Source organism: Microtus oregoni, unplaced genomic scaffold (genome assembly GCF_018167655.1).
Source record: "Microtus oregoni isolate MIOR12 unplaced genomic scaffold, Mior012 000005F_ref0000423, whole genome shotgun sequence".
Lineage (NCBI taxonomy): Eukaryota > Metazoa > Chordata > Mammalia > Rodentia > Cricetidae > Microtus > Microtus oregoni.
This window is the reverse complement of record NW_024543064.1, coordinates 42625836-42647465: the sequence shown is the minus strand read 5'-3', so window position 1 is coordinate 42647465 and position 21630 is coordinate 42625836. Positions and strand designations below refer to the sequence as shown.

Sequence of the window (21630 nt, the reverse complement as noted above, 5' to 3'; positions counted from 1 at the left end):
TGGCCCTGATGGCTAGAAGTCATACCTGTCTCTGTGCCCTCTCCTTTGTGAGTGGCAGATAAGGAAATAACTACTTAGGAGTTATTTTTAACTAGTGTTTTATGTTTACAGCCTATGCTAGACCCAGTCATCCTTACCACAATTCAGGATGTGCGGAGTGTTGAGGAGAAAGACCTCAAAGACAAGGTAATTACTCCCTAGCCAGGTAGAGCCTAGTGCTGGTCAGTCCATGATAACAAAGCCAAGTCTTGGCAAGTTTCAATGATATTGCTTACTGGATCTTGATGACATACTGGTCATATCAAATTAACTTGAAGTTTCCTGACCCTATCCAAAAAAGCTATTTTCAAAACAACTGAGGGTAGTGTCATCTAACTAAAGAGAATGAATATTGTATTCTCATGAGTGAAACTAAACAGTTTTTCTAACGTGATTTTGATGGAATTAAAATCAGAATAGATTAAAATAATATTGATTTTTTTTTAGATGTATCTGAAGTTGTTTAGAGGTATTTTAACACCGACGAAGACTTTTCTACTTTGAATCCCTTCTACAACAATTGCCTTTTTTTTTTCTTCTCACAACGAGGAACTTTTGCTTAGAAGCAAATATAGTTCATTGGTCATGTAAAATACAAGCTATCTCCTGACCCTTGTACCCTATGTGTGTCATGAGAATTAATAGCCAGATGTTTTACAGTTTTTGTTTGTTGTCTGTCTGTTTGTTTTTCCGTTTTTATTAAATGAAAGAGATTGGTTAGCATCCCCGAGCTCTTGTCTGCCATTAAGTTACTTTGCATGCGCTTTCAACCGGATCTGGTGACGATCGTTGATGACCTTCGCCTCGACATCCTTCTGCGCATGCTGAAGTCACCACATTTTAGTGCTAAGATGAATTCCCTCAAAGAAGTAAGTTTGTACCCGTTTCTCAGACTTGACTCAGATGTGGTTAGTAATATAAAGGAGATGGGAGAAAGAATAGTTTCTCTTGACCATGTAAGACAGAGATAACAGTGGTATTGTGTGCAGATTGTCTGTTAGTAAGGTCATATGTATATTTTCAAGATTTACTCCCTGAAAACATCATGAAATGTCCCACAGTATCACCCTTAGACTTTCCTAAGGGACAGTTGTTTTTATTTCAGATGTAACTCTATCTTCTTGCTGATGTTAGGACCAAAAACGAAGTGACTAATAATAGTGTGAGTCTAAGCAACATGCTGAAAATACTTTCCTCAGCCTCCTAAAGTTCACTTAGAATTGTACAAACAGTATGCTTGGCTCCAGGAAATGGCAGGTTAAACCAGTACCATTCTGCCATGATTCCAGTCACTTTTTCTTTAGTTTGGGATTTTTGGCTCTATCCTAGACCATTTTAAGTTGAAAGAAGAATTTATTGAAAGGCTGATATATTTCACATATGTGAAGAATTTAATAACTAGACCATGAACTCAGTAAAGACATGTGAACAAGTAGAATTTGACTGGGCCACTGTCTGTGAAGAGGTCATGGCGTGGATAGTTCACAAGCTGAATAACCTGAAGTTCCCGTCTCTAGTGAGGGATTGCTGCCTCTTTACTTCAGTTATAAAATGGGGAGGACAGTTGTGCTTGTAGTTTGGGTTAGAGCCAGTCATGGGTGGTCTAAGGATTAAGAAGAGTTGGTAATGATTCCATGTTTTTTTAAAGAGACTCCACCCACCATTAGTAGTCTGTTAACCTTGAAGAAGTAAGTTGGTTTCAAAGTATTTGATTATCAAACTGACCTATATATGTCTGTAAAATTGCTATACATATATGAGAGATGTTGATTATGCACATTTGATTCAGTCATGTAAATGCTATCATTTTAGGTAACCAAATTAATAGAAGATAGTACCTTATCCAAGTCTGTGAAGAATGCTATAGATACAGACAGATTACTGGATTGGCTAGTTGAAAACTCAGTTCTGTCAATTGCACTGGAAGGTAAGTTGCTTTTGAAAAATAAATTTTCATGTATTGCGAGCCGTGCCATGTTGGGCTGCCGTGTTGGGAGTCACCTTTTTGGGCAACCCTGGTTGTAACTTTGTACATTCCAGGGTAGGAGTGTGAGGATTAGAAATGTTAGGTAAGACCGGGTGGCGGTGGCACATGCCTTTAATCCCAGCTCTCCAGAGGCAGAAGCAGGAGGATCTCTGTGAGTTTGAGGCCAGCCTGGTCTACAAGAACTAGTTGTAGGGCTGGAGAGATGGCTCAGAGGTTAAGAGCATTGCCTGCTCTTCCAAGGTCCTGAGTTCAATTCCCAGCAACCACATGGTGGCTCACAACCACCTGTAATGAGGTCTGGTGCCCTCTTTTGGCATGCAGGCATACACACAGACAGAATATTGTATACATAATAAATAAATAAATATACAAGAAAAAAAAAAGAACTAGTTCTAGGACAGGCTCCAAAGCTACAGAGAAACCCTGTCTCAAAAAACAAAAAACAAAAAAAAAAAGAAAGAAAGAAAGGTTAGGAGAAACAGAGATAAAGAAAAACACAGAGACGTAGGATAGTATCGAGAGGGCCACTCAGTCTTTCCTGCTTACTGAGTTCTGAGTTCGCCCATATTTAATTTTCCATATACTTTTATTCCCCAATACAAAAGGGGGAAGAAGGCAAAAGGCTGCTTTAACATGATACTGAAGGCAACCAGAACAGTCACTTGCACCAACACTTGAAAATCAAGTCATAATTTCTTGAGAAAAGCATTCTGTTGTTGAGGCAGTAAACCCCCCACCCCTTGACCAAGTATCTGGAAGGGGAAGGCGGCCACTCCCAAGGTCAAACCTCCTATTTCAAAGGAAGGAACAGAAGTACTTGAATTTTCTGACCTTAGGTCAGGGTGGAAAGGATCTACTTGTCTAGGCCATCTTAATGTCCAAAATACCAAGTAACCACACCGTAGGTCAGGGTGTGAAGCCATAGTTGTCAACAACTTTGAGCAAACTCATACTTGCTGACCTTCAGACAAGATGGAATAGGCTCACAATTTTGGGCCTCCACAGACATGTAAATTGTTTTTAATTTTAAAAAGTATAAAAATTTTGTTTCTTTTTATTAGCCTTTAGATAATCTTAGAAAATTATTATTGCTTTGAATTAATAGAGTCATTATTCACTGTATCTGGCTTCCCCTCTAATGTTTTCTCCATTAGGCAACATAGACCAAGCACAATACTGTGATCGCATAAAGGGAATTATTGAACTCTTGGGCAGTAAATTGTCATTGGATGAGCTCACTAAAATTTGGAAAATACAAGTAAGTTAGAATTATCTTTGCCTTTTTCTGATTTTTTAACCATAGGAAAGGGGGTGGGGTGGTGAGGAGTCTGGGAAATTGAACCTCATCTGGTTTTAACTAGAAGAGCTATACCTAATCTGGTTTACGGTTTATTGAAATTTAATATATAAAAGTGGTTGAGGACTTAGGGGATTTAGTAAAGTGATAGGGCATTTGCCTGGCAAATACAGTGTCCTAAGTTCCAACCTCAGTTCTAGAAAAAAATAAATTACATATATAAAGTGAATGTCTGACATAAGAACAGACAGGAGGACCAATGGAACTGAATAGAAGACCCAAATATCAATCCACACATCTTTGAACACCTGATCTTTGATAAAGAAGCAAAAAATATCAAATGGAAAAAATAAAGCATATTTAACAAGTGGCGTTGGCATAATTGGATATCAACATGTAGAAAAATGAAAATAGAAAATGAAAAATGCACAACATTCAAGTCCAAATGGATCAAAGACTTCAACATAAAGCCAGCCATGCTGAACCTCACAGAAGAGAAAGTGGGAACACTTGAATGCATTGGCACAGGGAATCACTTCTTAAATAGAACCCCAGTAGCACAGACACTGAGAGAAACAATTAATAAATGGGACCTCCTGAAACTGAAAAGCTTCTGTAAAGCAAAGGACAGGTCTAACAAGACAAAACGACAGCCTACAGAATGGGAAAAGATCTTCACTAACCCCACATCAGACAGAGGTCTGATCTCCAAAATGTACAAAGAACTCAAGAAATTGGACACCAAAAGATCACATAATCCAATAAAAAAAAAAATGGAGTACAGACCTAAACAGAGAGCTCTCAACAGAGGAATCTAAAATGGCTGAAAGACACTTAAGGAAATGTTCAACATCCTTAGTCATCAGAGAAATGCAAATCAAAACAACTCTGAGATTCCATCTTACACCTGTAAGACTAGCCAAGATAAAAAACACTGATGACAACTTATGCTGGAGAGGTTGTGGGGAAAAGGAAACACTTCTGCATTGCTGATGGGAATGCAAGCTGGTACAACCCCTTTGGATGTCAGTGTGGCGATTTCTCAAAAAATTAGGAAACAACCTTCCTCAAGACCCAGTAATACCACTTTTGGGTTTATATCCAAAGGATGCTCAATCATGCCACAAGGACATGTGCTCAACTATGTTCATAGCAGCTTTGTTTGTCATAGCCAGAACCTAGAAACAACCTAAATGCCCCCTCGATCGAAGAATGAATAAGAAAAATGTGGTACATTTACACAATGGAGTACTACACAGCAGAAAAAAAAATGACGACAGCTTGAATTTTGCAGGAAAATGAATGGAGCTAGAAAACATTATTTTGAATGAGATAACCCAGACACAGAAAGACAATTATCACATATACTCACTCATAGGTGGTTTTTAAACATAAAGCAAAGAAAGCCAGTTTACAAACCACAATCCCAGAGAATTTAGACAACTATGCAGACATTAAGAGAGATTTACATAGATATAATCTACATGGGAAGTAGAAAGTAGAAAAAGACAAGATCTCCTAAGTAAATTGGGAGCATGGGGACCTTGGGGGAGGATCGAAGGGGGAAGGGGAGAGGCAGGGAGGGGAGCAGAGAAAAATGTAGACCTCAATAAATACCAATAAAATAAAAAAAGTGAATGTCATATTCACAAGACATTTCAGACTTTAGACTAGTCTTATTTCTTCAGTTAAAAAAAAAATGTCAGAATCTTCCTAAAAGCTGTGTATCAGCTAGTACAGAGCCAGGAATCGGTGTGCATCTTCTGTTTCCACCCAGTTATTTTCCCTTCTATTGTTAATGTTCATTATTAATTTTTCCTGTTAGTCTGATAAATGTGAATGATAGTGGCAGCAAGGTTTTAGATTTTTGCTTACTAGGACTCTCATGTATGGCAAACCCCAACATGTCCTTCCTTTTTTGTTTGCTTTCCCATATTCTGGCTGCCCTTTTCTTCCCCCTAAAAACAAGATCTCACTGTATAGTCCATGCTGGACTTGATATTGCAATCCTCTGTCTTAGTTTCCTGTTTGTTGGGATTATAGGTGTGTTTTATCATGCACAGCTAGTATAACTTCTGAAATTTCCCATTAAATTATTCTTTTATACTTTGCTTTTTCCCCCCCTCAAACCTTAATCTTTTGCTCTTTTCTAACTCAAGAGCTTTCACTAGTCAGTTTCCTCCACTCCAATGGCTTTAATTACATGTGTACATTGCTGACTATGAATCATTCCTCTAATTCAGACCAAGCAGTGCAGCATGTGTCTCACCTAATTGCTAAACCAGAGCGAAATCTGGAGCTTTCCTTAACTGTGTCCACTTAATCTGTATCAGTCAAAATCTGGTCAGAAACAAATTGCTAGGCCTTCAGTCACATGGAATTTGCCCTGAGGAATTATTTACAAAGTAAGTATACACATGGTACACAGACATACATGCATATATACAGACAAAACACCCGTACATATAATATAAAGCAATTTTTTAAAATTTTAAACAAAAAATAAGAACAAAAATGGTGTTGCTAAGGTGGAAGAATGCTAGGAGGAATAGAGAGAAAGGAGCATCAGGTCCAAGGAGAGGCACTTTGAGTACAGGTGCTGACGCTGGAAAGTGCCTCTCCAGCTCGCACTGCCAGAACACTTGCCTCCATTCTCTGAGCCTGACCCTCTCCCAGTATTGCCCCTCACTGACAGTATTTCTGGAAGCTAACTGGCAGAGAACTGTTGGAATACTGATTCCTTTCCCAGCATTAGGGAGCAGACCACAGTTAGGGACTAGATTAAAGAAAAGCTGTCCTAGGTCTCTAGACTTTACTTTCCATATCTTGGCTTTGGCTGAATACCCTCATATAATGTTGTTTTCAGAGTATACATTTTGAACCCACATGAGGTTGAAGATTAGGGGTATGTGTATGTATGTGTGTATTCATGTAATCCTACATTTGATGGACAACTGATATGTGTAGTGGATATGGGGGAAATTAACTGAATCTACAAAGACTCCCCTGCTTTTCAAGTTTCTTTCCAAACAAGATAAACACTGAGGCATGACTGTCTTATGACTGAGATTATAAAGTGAGTGTCAGTCATCTACAGTAGGGTTTACAGCTCTCTGCTCATACTTCCTGCCCATAAGATCAGTAAGTAAGCTGGGCGGTGGTGGCACAGGCCTTTAAGGAGGCAGAGGTGGGCGGATCTCTGGGAGTTCGAGGCCAGCCTGGTCTACAAGAGCTAGTTCCAGGACAGTCTCAAAAGCTATAGAGAAACCCTGTCTCGGGGGGAAAAAAAAAAAAGAAAGAAAGAAAGAGAAGAAAGATTTTTAAGTATCAGTTAAAGTTACAAAGAATTTAGAATAAACATTTAATGTGAGGCCGATAATACTCTCAACTGTGATCACCATCTGTAAAAAACACTGAAAATGTATTTGCCTTGTAATTTATCAGTTCACAATAATTCAATATAATTTTTTTGTTGAAAATATTTTATTATCTTCCTAAAGTAAATGTCAGATCGTGATTCTTGTGCTTTTTTACATGTAAAAGATAATACTGCTGAAAGTTGAAATTCTGATAAACATTAGTAATAGTTGCTTCCCATAACCCTGCCAGTGTTATCATGGAAGGGAATGCTGATGAGACTAGAGTCTAATTAATTTTTGGTACGTGTCGTTTGTATAGATTGTCACGAAGAAGACTTAGGTTTTGCCAGGTCCCAGGACTTAACTTGCTCCTGATGTCCCTTTTCTTCTTCTAGTCAGGACAGTCATCTACGGTAATTGAGAACATTCACACCATTATTGCTGCGGCAGCTGTGAAGTTTAATGCAGATCAACTTAATCATTTGTTTGTTCTCATTCAAAAGGTAAGATTTAAACTCCAGCCCATCCCCCAACAGCTGTGTTTAAATGTGCTCTTCTTTTCTTACCTTATTAGCCGACCCCCCTACCCTCCAGTCCCCCCCCCCCGCTACCCCTCCCGCCACAAACACACACACACACACACACACACACACACGCTCAAATTTAAAAGTGTTTACTAACTTCACCACCCTGTGCCTTGTCTGTTCTTTTGTGTAGAGCTGGGAGAGCGAGAGTGACCGAGTAAGACAGAAACTGTTGAGTCTGATTGGACGGATTGGCCGTGAAGCTCGATTTGAGGCTACTTCTGGAAAGGCAGGAAAATCAAATGGAATTTACTAGCTACAGATGCCTAAAACAGTTGTCTATGCTTATGAGATGGCTCATCATAACGGTGCTATTGCAGGTGTTAGATGTGCTCTGGGAACTGGCTCACCTTCCAACCTTGCCCAGTAGCCTTATTCAGCAAGCCTTGGAGGAGCACCTGACAATCCTTAGCGATGCCTATGCAGTGAAGGAAGCAATCAAGAGGAGCTACATCATTAAGTGCATAGAAGACATTAAAAGGGTTGGTTTTAGTTTTGCTCAAATTTTGTTGTCAGAGCAATAATAATATTGTCTGAGTGATTAGAGCCAAGAAATTTTCTTCCCCCATTACGTAAACTAAGAAATGTCTAGTTTGGAAGCTGTTACCTTAGAGCCCAAATGTGGAAGCTTGGGTGTTGTTTTGTTATCAAGTCACTTAATATTTCTCTTAAAATGAATTTTCAGCCTGGAGAATGGTCAGGTTTGGAAAAAAACAAGAAAGATGGATTCAAGGTAAGTATTTCCATATGGAATCAACTAAGGTATTCTAATTTTAAAATTACCTTTAATAAATAGCATCATACTTTTAAATATTTTTGGGCTTATTAGACTGATATTATATAAATGTGATCTTTATGAGATATGATTTATTTAGGAGTTGGTATCTGTTTACCCTTAAAAGGAAAAAATTAAAATTCCATTGAAAAGGTAATTTTTAGAGCTTTTATGAAATTGTATAACTTCCAGCTTTATTTTCCTTTTAAGTTCGATTTAAAGTATATATACAATTTTTAAAGTAATTGAATTCTAAATAAATTCTGTCCCCACTTTTCTCTCATAAGGGAAAGATAAATCTTTGTGGATGAAAAAGAAGGGAAAGGTGCATGTGATGCTAGCATACAGGAGATTTTAAGTATTTGGTGCACATGCTTTCCTTCTCATGGCATCCATGACCCGAGCCACGGGCAGCTCTCCAGGTAGCCCAGACTTAAAGCCCAGTCAGTGATAGGAAGGATTTTGGTTTTGAAGTTTCATATTAATAACATATAAATGTTTATGGTAAAAATAGATAGAGGGTTAGTATTTCATCAGTCAGACTGTTCCGTGGTTTCCATTGGTGATTCTTCAAAGGAGCTGGGACACTGCTGGCTTTCATCTGTGTATCCACAGACACATAGCTCTTGCTAAGAAGCTTTGACAGTTTACTGAGCTTTTGTGCACTTTAGTTTATCTGGCTATAAAGTTTAGGTGAGGCTATAAGAATATGGTGTTTCATATTTCTAACACTGAAACTTGATCAGCAGAATTTTCTGCATACGATCTAACTTTAGTGATTTTCAAAAGCATTCACAAGCTGGAGCTAGTAATGCTGGGGTTAAAAGGAATGACGAATGTTTAATTCAGCAACCTTGCTTGCTTTCGACTCAGATGGAATTGAAATTTTCCAGTTCCCTCAGCACAGTGACTGAGACAATTTAGCAGTCTCTCTTCTTATGATTGAATGATTTTCACTGAGTTATTGAAATGTATATCCTTTAATAGTATCAGTAAAAGAAAAGGAGACTCTAGAAAAATGCTCTTTTCTTATAGGCAACAGGCTTTTTTTTTCCTTATGCAGGTCGAAGCTGAAGGGATATCTCCCTTCCTCCAGGGAAATAGCTTTTAAATCCAGAGACTCCTTTGGACCTTTGTTCCTCCCTTGTCACAGCTAAGCATCACCTAGCTCTCCTAGGCAGTTGCATCGTTGTGTCTTTATTGCTTCTCTTTGCAGTCACTTCATTCATGTCTGTTGCTTTATAGCAAAACAACAGCAAAAAGGGAACTACTGGTCATTTTGCAGATTCAAAAGGAGTATTCTTCCTTTTTACCTCCCCTTCCCCCACTGCCCTCAGAAAGGAAATCCTAGTGCACTGTTGCTCTTTCCAAGTAACAATAGCTTGCATTTTATGTAGCCCTTGCCAGTGGGCTAAGCCCTTCACAGATACCCAAAGTACACATTGCTAAAGGGGGGCAGTGGGAAGATCAAAGCCCCCTGGCAGGGGAGTGAAGTATTTACTGCCACTAAAGGTGTTTTTCTATGCTATGCCCTTTCCTGCCAGGCAGCAAGGTGGGCTGACTGGGGATTATGTCTCCCTGCCAGGCTACACAGAAACTAAGCGAAGGGTAAGACAAGCTCACCCACCTCTTCTTATTCCCCTCCTGTCCTCAGCAACCTCTTCTCCCCAACTGATTCCCCTTCCTGCTGCTTTTGACACTCCAAGTTCCCAAATTCCACTGCCCTGTTCAGAAATTCTGGCCTTTATTTCTGTAGATTCTGCCAAGGTACCCTCAGCTCCCCTATGGTCCTTTTTCCTTTGCTTCTTTTGTACCCTCCACTGTCCACCCCAACCCTTTGTCTCTTATTTCACTTCTTATTTCCTTCAGTTAAAAATGTAAATGTTCTCATCCAAAAAATATTTACTAAACCAAAAAAAATTATGTTTACTCCAGTAGTAGTGTTTGCATATTCCATAGGCTATCTTTTGGTCTCCTAACAGCATCTGGCAGGCTTCTGGTAAATATAGTTCTCTTCCTCTTCTTCCCCTGCACTGTCTGAAGATGCATAAAGCTGTTCTTAACCAGGTTGAACATCCCTTCTCTGAAACACTTGGGACCTATGGTGTTTCCAATTTCGGAGCCTTTTGGATTTTAGAATATTTGCATAAACTTTACTGGTTGAGCATCCCAAATTAAAAATAAGAAAAGTTTTGAAGATAATATTAACACTCAAAAAAAGCTTTCAATTTTAGAATTCAGATTTTTGGATTGAGAACAATCGACCTGTATATTAGTGAGTTGTCTCTGTTTGCTGAAACATAATAAAGCTAGCAAGATGCCCTCTGTACAAATAATCTCACAGTGGTGTGGTTAGTGAGGAGAAAAGTCTTCTTAAAGACTTTCTTCCTGTACATAAAATTTTATGTTGTTTCTAAATTAAAATCTAAAGCTGAAAAAGCAAAACATAAAAAGTGGGGGCTATTCAGCCCTAAGAAGAGAGAACTCAAAAAATATGAATGGTTTCTTTAGGTCTTTAGAGGGTAAAAGCAGAGAAATGGCATGGGCTTAGTTTTATATCTCCTAAGATACTGCATAGAGACATGTTCACATGGGAGAAGTGAGTGGCCATTCTATGAAGTGTCTGAACACAGTGCCTTCCTGTTGAGGAAGTGACTGTGTGATGAGTTTCATGAAAGTGAAGAGAACAGAATATAAACCTAGGTTTGCAGACATCCAAGTTGGGATTTGTAGCTTCCTCTAACATCACTCTAATTTGGACAATTCACTAAATTCAGTGAAATTATCAAATATATTCAGTTTATTTTCAACCATCTTTAGCAATCAGGAAAGTAATTTTCAATTTTTCTTATAACTTCATAATACCATAGATAACAGTGATTAACATTCTTTTCCTGGTTGCTAACCTTCCAGAGAGACTGTTTCAGCAATGAATCTTAAATTCCAATTTATATAATTTTTCTTTTAATTTTATTGTATAAAGAGTAACATTCAAAGTATAATTGCTTTAGCCATAATTTACCTAATTAGTCATAATGCTACTTTTTACATGTATCTACTTATTGCTAAAGTGTGTGTGTACGTGTGTATATATAAACCCTTTTTTTCTTTCTGTAATCCTTTTGGAAGATGTCAGTTCAAAATAAAGCCTCACAATTTTCATCATTATCTTTTACAATCTTGTTTTAGCAAAAAAATATTCTGGCTAATTTTAGAACTATTTGGCCTTTAATATATACCTTATTTCTATGATTTGAAGATGCCAGAGATTGCAGCCTGCATTACAGAGACACTAAATTTGTAGAGAAGAACAGAAACTACCTTTTGGTATTGAAATTTAGCTCAGTTAGTACATTGCTTACTTAGCATGGACAAGGTCCAGGGTTGCATTCCTAGCACCCCACAAGCCAAGTGTGGTAACACATGCCTGTAATCCTAGCACTCAAGAAATGGAGGCAAGAGAATCAGACATTTAATATCATCACCTTCAACTATGTAATTAGTTTGTGGCCAAACATGGTACCTTGAGACTCTCCCCCCATCCCAAAAAAAGAAAAAAAGGTCATTTTACCTTTATTGGCCATTATTTAGACTCATAGCCAGAGACTAAATGTAAACGTGTATTTGTTTTGTTTTTTTATCAATTATGTGTGATTTCATCTTAAAACTCTAATAATCGTTATCTGTAGTAGTGTTTTAGACCACTCAAATCTTTGGTACTGGGGCTACTAGGAATTGAGTCTGGGCCTTGCACATGTAGGCAAGTATGTAAAATCCCAGCAGTCCTTGGTGCATACTGAAACATGTGGAGTTTGTGTACTCTTCTTTCAGAAAGTAACTTTTTACAGGATGAACAGCTTCTTGTGAATTAGAGTGCAGCTTAAGGCAAAGAGCCCCCGTGTGGGTGATAGAACCCTGTGCCAAGGAATGCTCTGCATGCCAGCCTCTGCCTTTGAAAATGATTTGAATTGTTTTGAGTCACAACAGGCTAGTTAGTGCTGATATAATGTTTCTGATAACACTTAATCAGAAAATTAGTAGCCCAAATTGAGACTTAAAGGCCATCCTTGTTTGGTAGTACATATAATAAATAACAGCTTAATTCAGATAGCCTTTTGTGTCTAGGTAAGTTTGTATATAAAAGATATGGACAGTTAAAAAGCTTACACTAAATGCTTAGTGGCTGGTAAGTGTCTTTTGAGTAGTATCAATTTGAGAAATGTTAAAGGTCATAGAAATGTGTCTTAGAATCCAGGAAATATGGTATTTTGTAATTATTGGCTTATTTGGCTCATGTATTTGAGATGAGGAAAAAGTATTGTTTGGCAGTAACTTGCACACAGTAACCTACAGTAGATGTGTTTAAAAGACTACAATACTATTCTATCAATTAGGATCTTCATTTTGCAGGAAAATTTGATAAAATTACTTTAAAAAATCAGCTTTTCAAATAAGTACTATGGCTTTAGTTGATGTTTTGGCTAATAATCAGTTGATTAATAGCACTTAATCTGATACCAAATTTTTAATGAAATTTTATAGTTCCAACGATGCTATTGATTAGGCCAATTCTCTTTAAGGAGAATTGCATGCACATCAGGTTTCTTTGATCTGCAACACAAAAATCTGATTGTCGTACCAGTTTCAGAAATCATATATTTGAAGTGCTTTGAAATTAAAGTGTAGTCTGAGTAAAATATCCATAATAGTTAATAAAAATAGTAATGGGGTTGGGTGGAGGAAGGGAAGTACTAGGAGTTGAACCCAGGACTTCACACACGCTAAACTCATGCTCTACCTCTGAGCTCTACCCAAGCCCCTTAATAATTAAACAGAATTACCTTTTATGAAATTATCTTAAATAGAAATATAATCATTGTCAGTATCTTGATCAGATCACTGATACCTTAATCACATAATTAAAGGCATTCTTAGTCTGTTTTCCTTGCTGGCTAGTTGAGTGTTAAGCTTTGCCATCAGTTTACTTTATGGAGTCAACATGTCTTAGCAGCTCTGTGCTACTTATCTATCCTCTGAATTAGCTAATCCCTTGCCGTCTGTATTTTGCTGATGTCCCCTGTACATTTACTGTCATTTCACATCCACTCCTGTTTGCAGTTCTTGGCCTTAGGAAATTGCATGCAGAATAAGAAGTTGAAGACTGAATTATGATTGCATGGAGATACGCTAAAAATAAGTAACATGAAAAGAAAAATTGTAGAATGTGTAACAATGAAATAATTGACTTGGAAATTTTTTATAGCTAATAAATGACTGCCATTTACTTCTAAACTTAATTAATGTAACTTCTTTTTAACTCTAGTCATCTCAACTTAATAATCCGCAGTTTGTATGGGTGGTACCAGCTTTGCGCCAGCTCCATGAAATCACTCGCTCCTTTATAAAACAGACCTATCAAAAGCAAGACAAGGTAGGAGCAGACTTACTTTTGATTCTTCCATGCATCACCTTTTGTAGTCACCGTAGTAACGGGCAAGCCTGGCTAAGGTTGTTGCATTGATAATAGCTCACTGGCTTATGTTTACTGATGTCATTGATTCTTATCATTTGGAACTCTTGAATTTAAATCACTCTATCTTCATGTCTGAGGAGATTTTTCTTTTTGATTGCTTAATTTATAAACATAACTAGGCCAACTTTTTAAAAAAAGTAACTATAAAATTTGAAAAAATTTCGGACTATTCCAAAAGGATTACTTTGTTTAAGAGCTAGGTAGAGCTTTCTCGATGTCACGGATTTGGGGGTAAGATCCAGGAAACCTCATAAAGTGCAATTGTAATGGTGATACCAAAGAGTTCCACAATAGTCCGGAATGGAGTGTAACAAAGGTTTATTTCCCACAGTAAGGGTAGCAATCCACAGTCCTCTGTGTTCAGTAGGAACTGGAACCAAATCCAGGAGAAAAGAGGGCCAGGCAGGCTTTTCGCCTGCACTTATAGTACACGAGACCACACCTATAGTGGGTCAGTATCTTAAAGGCTATTGACTGAAGGAGTTCCCACAACATGCAATAATAGCTCTCTTCCAGTGTTCATTTCACTTTAAGATGCAAAGTAATAGCAATGATTTAGTTCCCTGGGAGGAGGGCACTTATTAATAAGAGTAATAAGAAATCAATTTTAAATAAAATACCAGATTGTATTAACAGTCATCCAAAGTCTCATCCATGTTGTCTCTTTCATCTGGAGCTACCTTCTAAAATAAAAGCTATAGTAAACAACCAAATGACTGTAGAGTCTCATGCCACTTTCACTTCTGTTGTTTTTGTTAAGAGCATTATTCAAGACCTGAAGAAGAATTTTGAAATAGTCAAATTGGTAACAGGAAGTTTACTAGCTTGTCATCGACTTGCAGCAGCTGTGGCTGGGCCTGGAGGTTTAACTGGCTTGACACTGGTGGATGGCCGCTACACTTACCGGGAGGTATCAGGCACTGTGTTTTTGTTTCATGGTTTTCAACATTCATTTAACTTTTCTATTTGAGTTGTAAAGTAAATATTTGTTGGGTACACCTGTAAAAGGGTACTGTGAACTATCTTTGTAATGAGGGAACACTTTTTAATCTGAACTATAAGTGCACTTTTTCTTCCTTTTTTTCCCATTAGATTTACTAATTTGTGGTTTTGCCTGCATGTGTGTGTATGTGTGTGTGTGTGTGTGTGTGTGTGTGTGTGTACCACATATGGGCCTGGTGTTCACAGAGGTCAGAAGAAGGTATCAGATTCCCTGGAACTGGAGTAACAGATGGTTGTGAACCAGCATGTTGGTGCTGGGAATCAAACTTAAGTCTTCTGCAAGAGCAATAAGTGCTCTTAACCACCATGCTATCTTTCCAATACTTAGCTATAATTTCAGATTGAAGTTCAGAAAAGTAGTATTGTTAGCAACAATTGCTAACTGTATAGATCATGCATTTTTTTCAAATCAATTGATTTCTAATGGTGTTTTTAAAACTGGGTATAGTGCCTCACACCTGTAATCCAAGAATCCTCAGTCCAGTGGCTCTCTCTCTACCTTCCTAATGCTGCAGTTCTTTAATACAGTTCCTCATATGTTGTGGTCACCCCCAACCGTAAAATTATTTTGTTGCTACTTCATAACTGCAGTTTTGCTGCTTTTATGAATCATAATGTGGAGCTCCAGTGGCACATCGGTACTTATGTATGAATCATAATGTAAATAATCTGCTATGCAGGGTATTTGATGTGTGAACTCTATGAAAGGGTCATTTGGCACCCCCACCCCCACCAAGGGGTTGTGACTCACAGGTGAGAACTGCTGCTGTAGACTGAAGCAGTATGATTTTTGTGAACTCATGGCATGGGCTATAGTTTGAATTTTATGCTATTATGGAATTCAGAGTAAGACCTTGTTTCATACAAAACAACAGCAAAAAACTGCCAGAAATAAAACTTAAATTCACCACTTGTAAGCATGGTGGATCCTTTGGAGATTACCGTAATTGAATTTGTTCTACATATAAAATCAACTGACTTTGTAATTAATTTGAGGTTGCTTCTGCAGCATTGTATTATTGACTGCTACATCCATTTTCCACATTTACTTCATCTTAAATTACAGGAGAAGTGTTCTGTGTAAGCCTTTCTTTGTGAATATTTGTTGTGATGTTCCTGATAGGTAGGAATGTCTCAAATGAGTTAACTGGTTGCATTATTGCTTTTTTTTTTTTCAGTATTTAGAGGCACATCTGAAATTTTTGGCATTTTTCTTACAAGAAGCTACACTGTATCTCGGGTGGAACCGAGCCAAGGAAATCTGGGAGTGCCTTGTGACTGGCCAGGATGTCTGCGAGTTAGATCGAGAGGTGTGTACGACAGTGTTGCACTCTGCTCTGTGTCTTGTCTTCTTTCCAGGTTTTGGATCCTCTGTTTGTATTGTTTCCGTGAACAATAATGGCAGAGTAGGTACTAGAAGAAATGTCCTAAAAGAAATTTATGATGTATGTAAATGTGTGAGCTCTTTAATCATTTTGATTCAATTCTGGGTCAAATACTAAAGTCTAGAAAATGAATTTCGATGAAGAATTATGGGTATAATTTAGTTCTTTTCATTTCCTGTGAAATAATTTTGTTTGTTTGTGAAACTAATTTTAAATCACTACTAAAAATATTCGTTCCTAAAAATGATGTTGTATCCCCAGAAATGATAGCATGAGAGTCAGGAACAACTAAAGCAGAATAGGAACATTTATTCTAACATTTGCAGTTGCTAACAGCGACTCTCAGTTTACTCTCACTTTACAGAATAGTAATAACTTCTTCCTAGGCATGTTGGAAGGCCTGAGTTTGTGACAGTTCTTAGCAATGTGCCTGGCATACAGCAAGACTTAATTGCATGCTGGTGGGAAGACTTAAGTATACGATCCAGTGAAAAGTGTGAGTGCGTAGTCACCCGGGGAGAGACCTGCCAACCGTTCCCATTGCTCCAGAGTCCAGACGTTCCAGTGTGGAGTGTCATTTTAGCAGTTACAGAAATGATAAAAGGGTTGAAAATAGTCTCTTCACTCTCTAGATATCCATGTTTTTTGTCTGTAGTGGGTTGTGGTTGGCCTTAGGGCAGTTCTGTCTTGATCCACAGATGTGCTTTGAGTGGTTTACCAAGGGGCAGCACGATCTCGAGAGTGACGTTCAGCAGCAGCTCTTCAAGGAGAAAATTCTGAAACTGGAATCATATGAGATCACTATGAATGGTAGGAAAGCTTACAACTATTTGTTTTAAATTTTTTTTTTAGAGTAGGAGATTTTATTCTTAACTTTTTTTTTAAATTAAAAATTTCCGCCTCCTCCCCATCTCCCATTTCTCTCCCCCTCCCCCCACTCCTCTCCCCCTCCCATTTCCCTCCCCCTTCCCCCACTCCTCTCCCCCTCCCTCTCCAGTCCAAAGAGCAGTCAGGGATCCCTGTCCTGTGGGAAGTCCAAGGTCCTCCCCCCTCCATCCAGGTCTAGGAAGGTGAGCATCCAAACAGGCTAGGCCCCCACAAAGCCAGTACATGCAGTAGGATCAAAACCCAGTGCCATTGTCCTTGGCTTCTCATCAGTCCTCATTGTCCGCCATGTTCAGAGAGTCCGGTTTTATCCCTTGCTTTTTCAGTCCCAGTACAGCTGGCATTGGTGAGCTCCCAATAGATCAGCCCCACTGTCTCAGTGGATGGGTGCACCCCTCGTGGTCCTGACTTCCTTGTTCATGTTCTCCCTCCTTCTGCTCCTCATTTGGACCTTGGGAGCTCAGTCCAGTACTCCAGTGTGGGTCTTTGTCTCTATCTCCATCCATCGCCAGATGAAGGTTTCCAATGATGGATCTTCTGGTACCAAGGTCAGATCTCCTTGCTGGCCAAGGAGCTCGCAGACCTTCATTCTTAACTTTTCCTATTTCTCAGAAGCAGCTGAATGTTTTGGTACATATCCACATGGTACCTTACTGAATTTTAAAGTTATATAGCCTAATAGATTAATTCCCCAAATTCAAATTTTTGTTACTGTTCTGGTTTGTCTGGTTTTTTTAGGTCAGGGTTTCATCATGTATCCCTGGCTGATCTGGTCTTGAACCCACAGAGGTCTACCTCTACCTCCTGGGTGCTGCGATTAAGGTGTATGGTTCGCTTGTGCATTTTTAAAGGTGCCTATGGTTTTTTGAGATGAAATTGAGCTGTGCTGCCCGGGCTGGTCTGGAGCTTCTGGACTTAAAGCAGTCCTCACACTTCTGCACCTTGAGTAGATGTGATTGCAGGCCTGCATCACACACAGCCTGCACCACCCACAGCCTACACCACCCACAGCCTACACCACCCAAAAGCCTGCACCACACACAGCCTACACCACCCAAAAGCCTGCACCACACACAGCCTACACCACACACAGCCTGCACCATACAGCCTGCACACAGCCTACACCACACACAGCCTGCACCACACACAGCCTACACACAGTCTACACCACACACAGCCTGCACCACACACAGCCTGCACACAGCCTACACCACACACAGCCTGCACCACACACAGCCTACACCACACACAGCCTGCACCATACAGCCTGCACACAGCCTACACCACACACAGCCTACACCACACACAGCCTGCACCATACAGCCTGCACACAGCCTACACCACACACAGCCTGCACCACACACAGCCTACACACAGTCTACACCACACACAGCCTGCACCACACACAGCCTACACACAGCCTACACCACACACAGCCTGCACCACACACAGCCTACACACAGCCTACACCACACACAGCCTACACCACACACAGCCTACACACAGTCTACACCGCACACAGCCTGCACCACACACAGCCTGCACCACACACAGCCTACACACAGCCTACACCACACACAGCCTACACCACACACAGCCTACACACAGTCTACACCGCACACAGCCTGCACCACACACAGCCTGCACACAGCCTACACCACACACAGCCTGCACCACACACAGCCTACACCACACACAGCCTACACACAGTCTACACCACACACAGCCTACACCGCACACAGCCTACACCACACACAGCCTACACACAGTCTACACCGCACACAGCCTACACCACACACAGCCTACACACAGCCTACACCACACACAGCCTGCACCACACACAGCCTACACACAGTCTACACCGCACACAGCCTACACCACACACAGCCTACACACAGCCTACACCACACACAGCCTGCACCACACACAGCCTACACACAGTCTACACCGCACACAGCCTACACCACACACAGCCTATACCACATACAGCCTACACCACACACAGCCTGCACCACACACAGCCTACACACAGTCTACACCGCACACAGCCTACACCACACACAGCCTACACCACATACAGCCTACACCACACACAGCCTACACACAGCCTACACCACACACAGACTACACCACACACAGCCTGCACCACACACAGCCTGCACACAGCCTACACCACACACAGACTACACCACACACAGCCTACACACAGACTACACCACACACAGCCTACACACAGACTACACCACACACAGCCTACAGTATGCACAGCCACTGCACTTTTGAAACCTATTCAAGAAAACATTGCCAGGAGCATTTAGCCTTCACTTCTGATTCACTTTAGTCTTTTCACTTTAATCTTTTTATCTTGTGTTTGAGTTCATGGATTTGATTGTCATTCTATAATTATAGGTTTCAACTTATTTAAGACTTTTTTTGAAAATGTGAATCTCTGTGATCATCGATTGAAAAGACAAGGAGCTCAATTGGTATGTACCATACTTTAAATTATTTGATATAGGTTAATATTAAAAGGGAAAAAAAGGGGGGATCCTGTCTTCTAATGGAACGAAAACATGAACAAGTTTGTTTAAATACGGTCTTTTTCCCTGCCTACTTAGACATTAGTGGCAGAGGCTCCATTTTGAAGGCACTGGTAGATGCATGCCCAACACTATCACCTAGGAAGTTTGTTCACTCTTCACCTCTCATCTAGGAGTAGCCCTGAATTTGTGGTTATCAGCTGGATTTCCAGGGGAATTAATCCAGTGACTTCTTTATTTATTTATTCATTTAATTAATTAATTAATTTATTTTTTGGTTTTTCAAGACAGGGTTTCCCTGTAGCTTTTGGAGCCTGTCCTCTTGTAGATCAGGCTGGCCTCAAATTCACAGAGATCCGCCTGCCATTGCCTCCCAAGTGCTGGGATTAAAGGTGTGCACCACCACTGCCCAGCAATCCAGTGACTTCTACATAACAATTCAGTTGTACCTGAGAATGACAAAATCTTCTTCCTAGGTTGTCATTGCAGGGATTGCAGGGGGAAATGTGGGAACAGACTATTAAGTAGAAAAATGGGACCCATAGAATCCTCATATTCGCATGTGTCTTTAAGACACGAAAGCACTGATCTTTCTAAGTCCCTGTTGTTTAGGTCCTGTACCCGAGGTGGTCAGAATGTTTACATGATACTTTAAAGTGCGGTATCCTGCTATTTCTAACCAAGCTTTGGGAAGGACTGCATCGAATGTTCCCAGAATTAGTAGCCACTTCAGTGTTGATTCGTTTCTTTTGATGAGCAGTCCATAAAGATGATATCTGTCTCACTTTTCGGTTTCTGATTGACTAGCTTCTTGGGGTAGTTGTCTGCCTTGTGCTAGGAATTTCTAGAGAAACATCTCTGCTCCTAATCTGATTGCTATGAAGGGTTCCTGTTGTTTCTGTGGCTGGTTGGTTGGTTTTCATGTGAGAGTTCCACTACAGTAGTGGTTTTTGATAAAGAATCTTTATTTTGTTAAGCAGAGGTTCAGACTCAGTGGTTTAACAGAAAATAGTTACCAGAAGTGTTATAATAATAGGCTGCTGTTTAATTTAAATATATTTTAATTTTACACAGTATGTAGAAAAGCTGGAATTGATAGGAATGGATTTCATTTGGAAAATAGCCATGGAATCACCTGATGAAGAAATTGCTAATGAAGCTATTCAATTAATCATAAACTACAGTTACATTAATTTAAACCCTAGGTTAAAGAAGGTGAGTATCCAAGGAAAAATGCTACTCAAACACAAAAATGTGAAAGTTATGTATTTGTTATTGGTAAGTTGTGGTCCTTGTATCACAATTTGACTTATTTTGATATTTTGTCTTGACTAATGTTTACAATTAAATGCCAAAGTGTAATTTTAATTTCCATATACTTCCTATTTTCAGGACTCAGTGTCTTTACATAAAAAATTTATTGCTGATTGCTACACAAGACTAGAAGTGAGTAACAATTTCTTGTCTTTTTAAATTAGTTCTTTTCCCCTATAAGTTTATAGTTTTGAATAATGCATAATGCTGGTATTTGTGGCTAGGTACTATTGGAGAAGTGATCAGAAGTACAGTGTTATGGCATGGGAACAGGCATTTGCATTGATGTCTGTCAGGGATTAAGTACTTGCTGCAAAGCATGTGGACCTATATTCAGATCTAGGTATTGGCGTTGCTGTTGGTGTCAGTAACTCCAGTTACTGGAGGTGTATCCCAGGGGCTCACTTGGTCAGCAAGTCTAACCCAAAATATTGACTTCAGGTTCAATGAAGAGACCCTGTATCAAAAAACAAGGTGTAGAGAAAATAGAAGAAGACACCTAATATTAACCTCTGGCCTCCACACACATGTACTCATGAACGTGAGCATGCATGCATGCGTGCTCATACACCATCTATACTCAGAAAATCTTACCTTCTATCTCATCCCTTCGTTCTCCTATCTATCTTTCTACCTCTCTGTCACATCTGCTGCTGATGTATTCTACATTGGTAGGAGAGTATCTGTGTTTTACATATTTTATGCAATAAATGCCATTTAAAACAGCAGTAGGAGACTTGGAAGGAAGCAAACAATGTTGGCTCTCTTTGTTCATTAGGAGCCTATGGTTTAATATTATATCATATTTATTTTGACCACTTTAGTTTCGTCATGGTGAGTAAAGTACTGAAGATTAACGTTCAGTTGAAATCTGTGCTTTAAGTTTTATAGCTAATGGAGTATTCCAAAAGTATAAAATGCCACTGTCCC

The 21630-nt window shown here is 39.4% G+C and overlaps 1 protein-coding gene across 3 annotated transcripts in view; it reads left to right on the top strand.

Annotated features, from left to right (window-relative positions):
- Window positions 1-21630, top strand: part of Usp24 (ubiquitin specific peptidase 24) — a 143530-nt gene that overhangs the window by 54707 nt on the left and 67193 nt on the right. For all 3 annotated transcript variants that reach the window (XM_041651379.1, XM_041651378.1, XM_041651380.1), the window contains exons 9-23: window positions 112-186; window positions 750-908; window positions 1852-1966; window positions 3181-3284; window positions 7078-7185; window positions 7400-7495; window positions 7587-7748; window positions 7952-7999; window positions 13365-13472; window positions 14335-14484; window positions 15755-15886; window positions 16660-16771; window positions 19256-19332; window positions 20461-20601; window positions 20779-20832. In XM_041651379.1, the coding sequence (XP_041507313.1) occupies window positions 112-186; window positions 750-908; window positions 1852-1966; window positions 3181-3284; window positions 7078-7185; window positions 7400-7495; window positions 7587-7748; window positions 7952-7999; window positions 13365-13472; window positions 14335-14484; window positions 15755-15886; window positions 16660-16771; window positions 19256-19332; window positions 20461-20601; window positions 20779-20832 (1641 nt within the window). The remainder of the gene's footprint in view (window positions 1-111; window positions 187-749; window positions 909-1851; window positions 1967-3180; window positions 3285-7077; window positions 7186-7399; window positions 7496-7586; window positions 7749-7951; window positions 8000-13364; window positions 13473-14334; window positions 14485-15754; window positions 15887-16659; window positions 16772-19255; window positions 19333-20460; window positions 20602-20778; window positions 20833-21630) is intronic.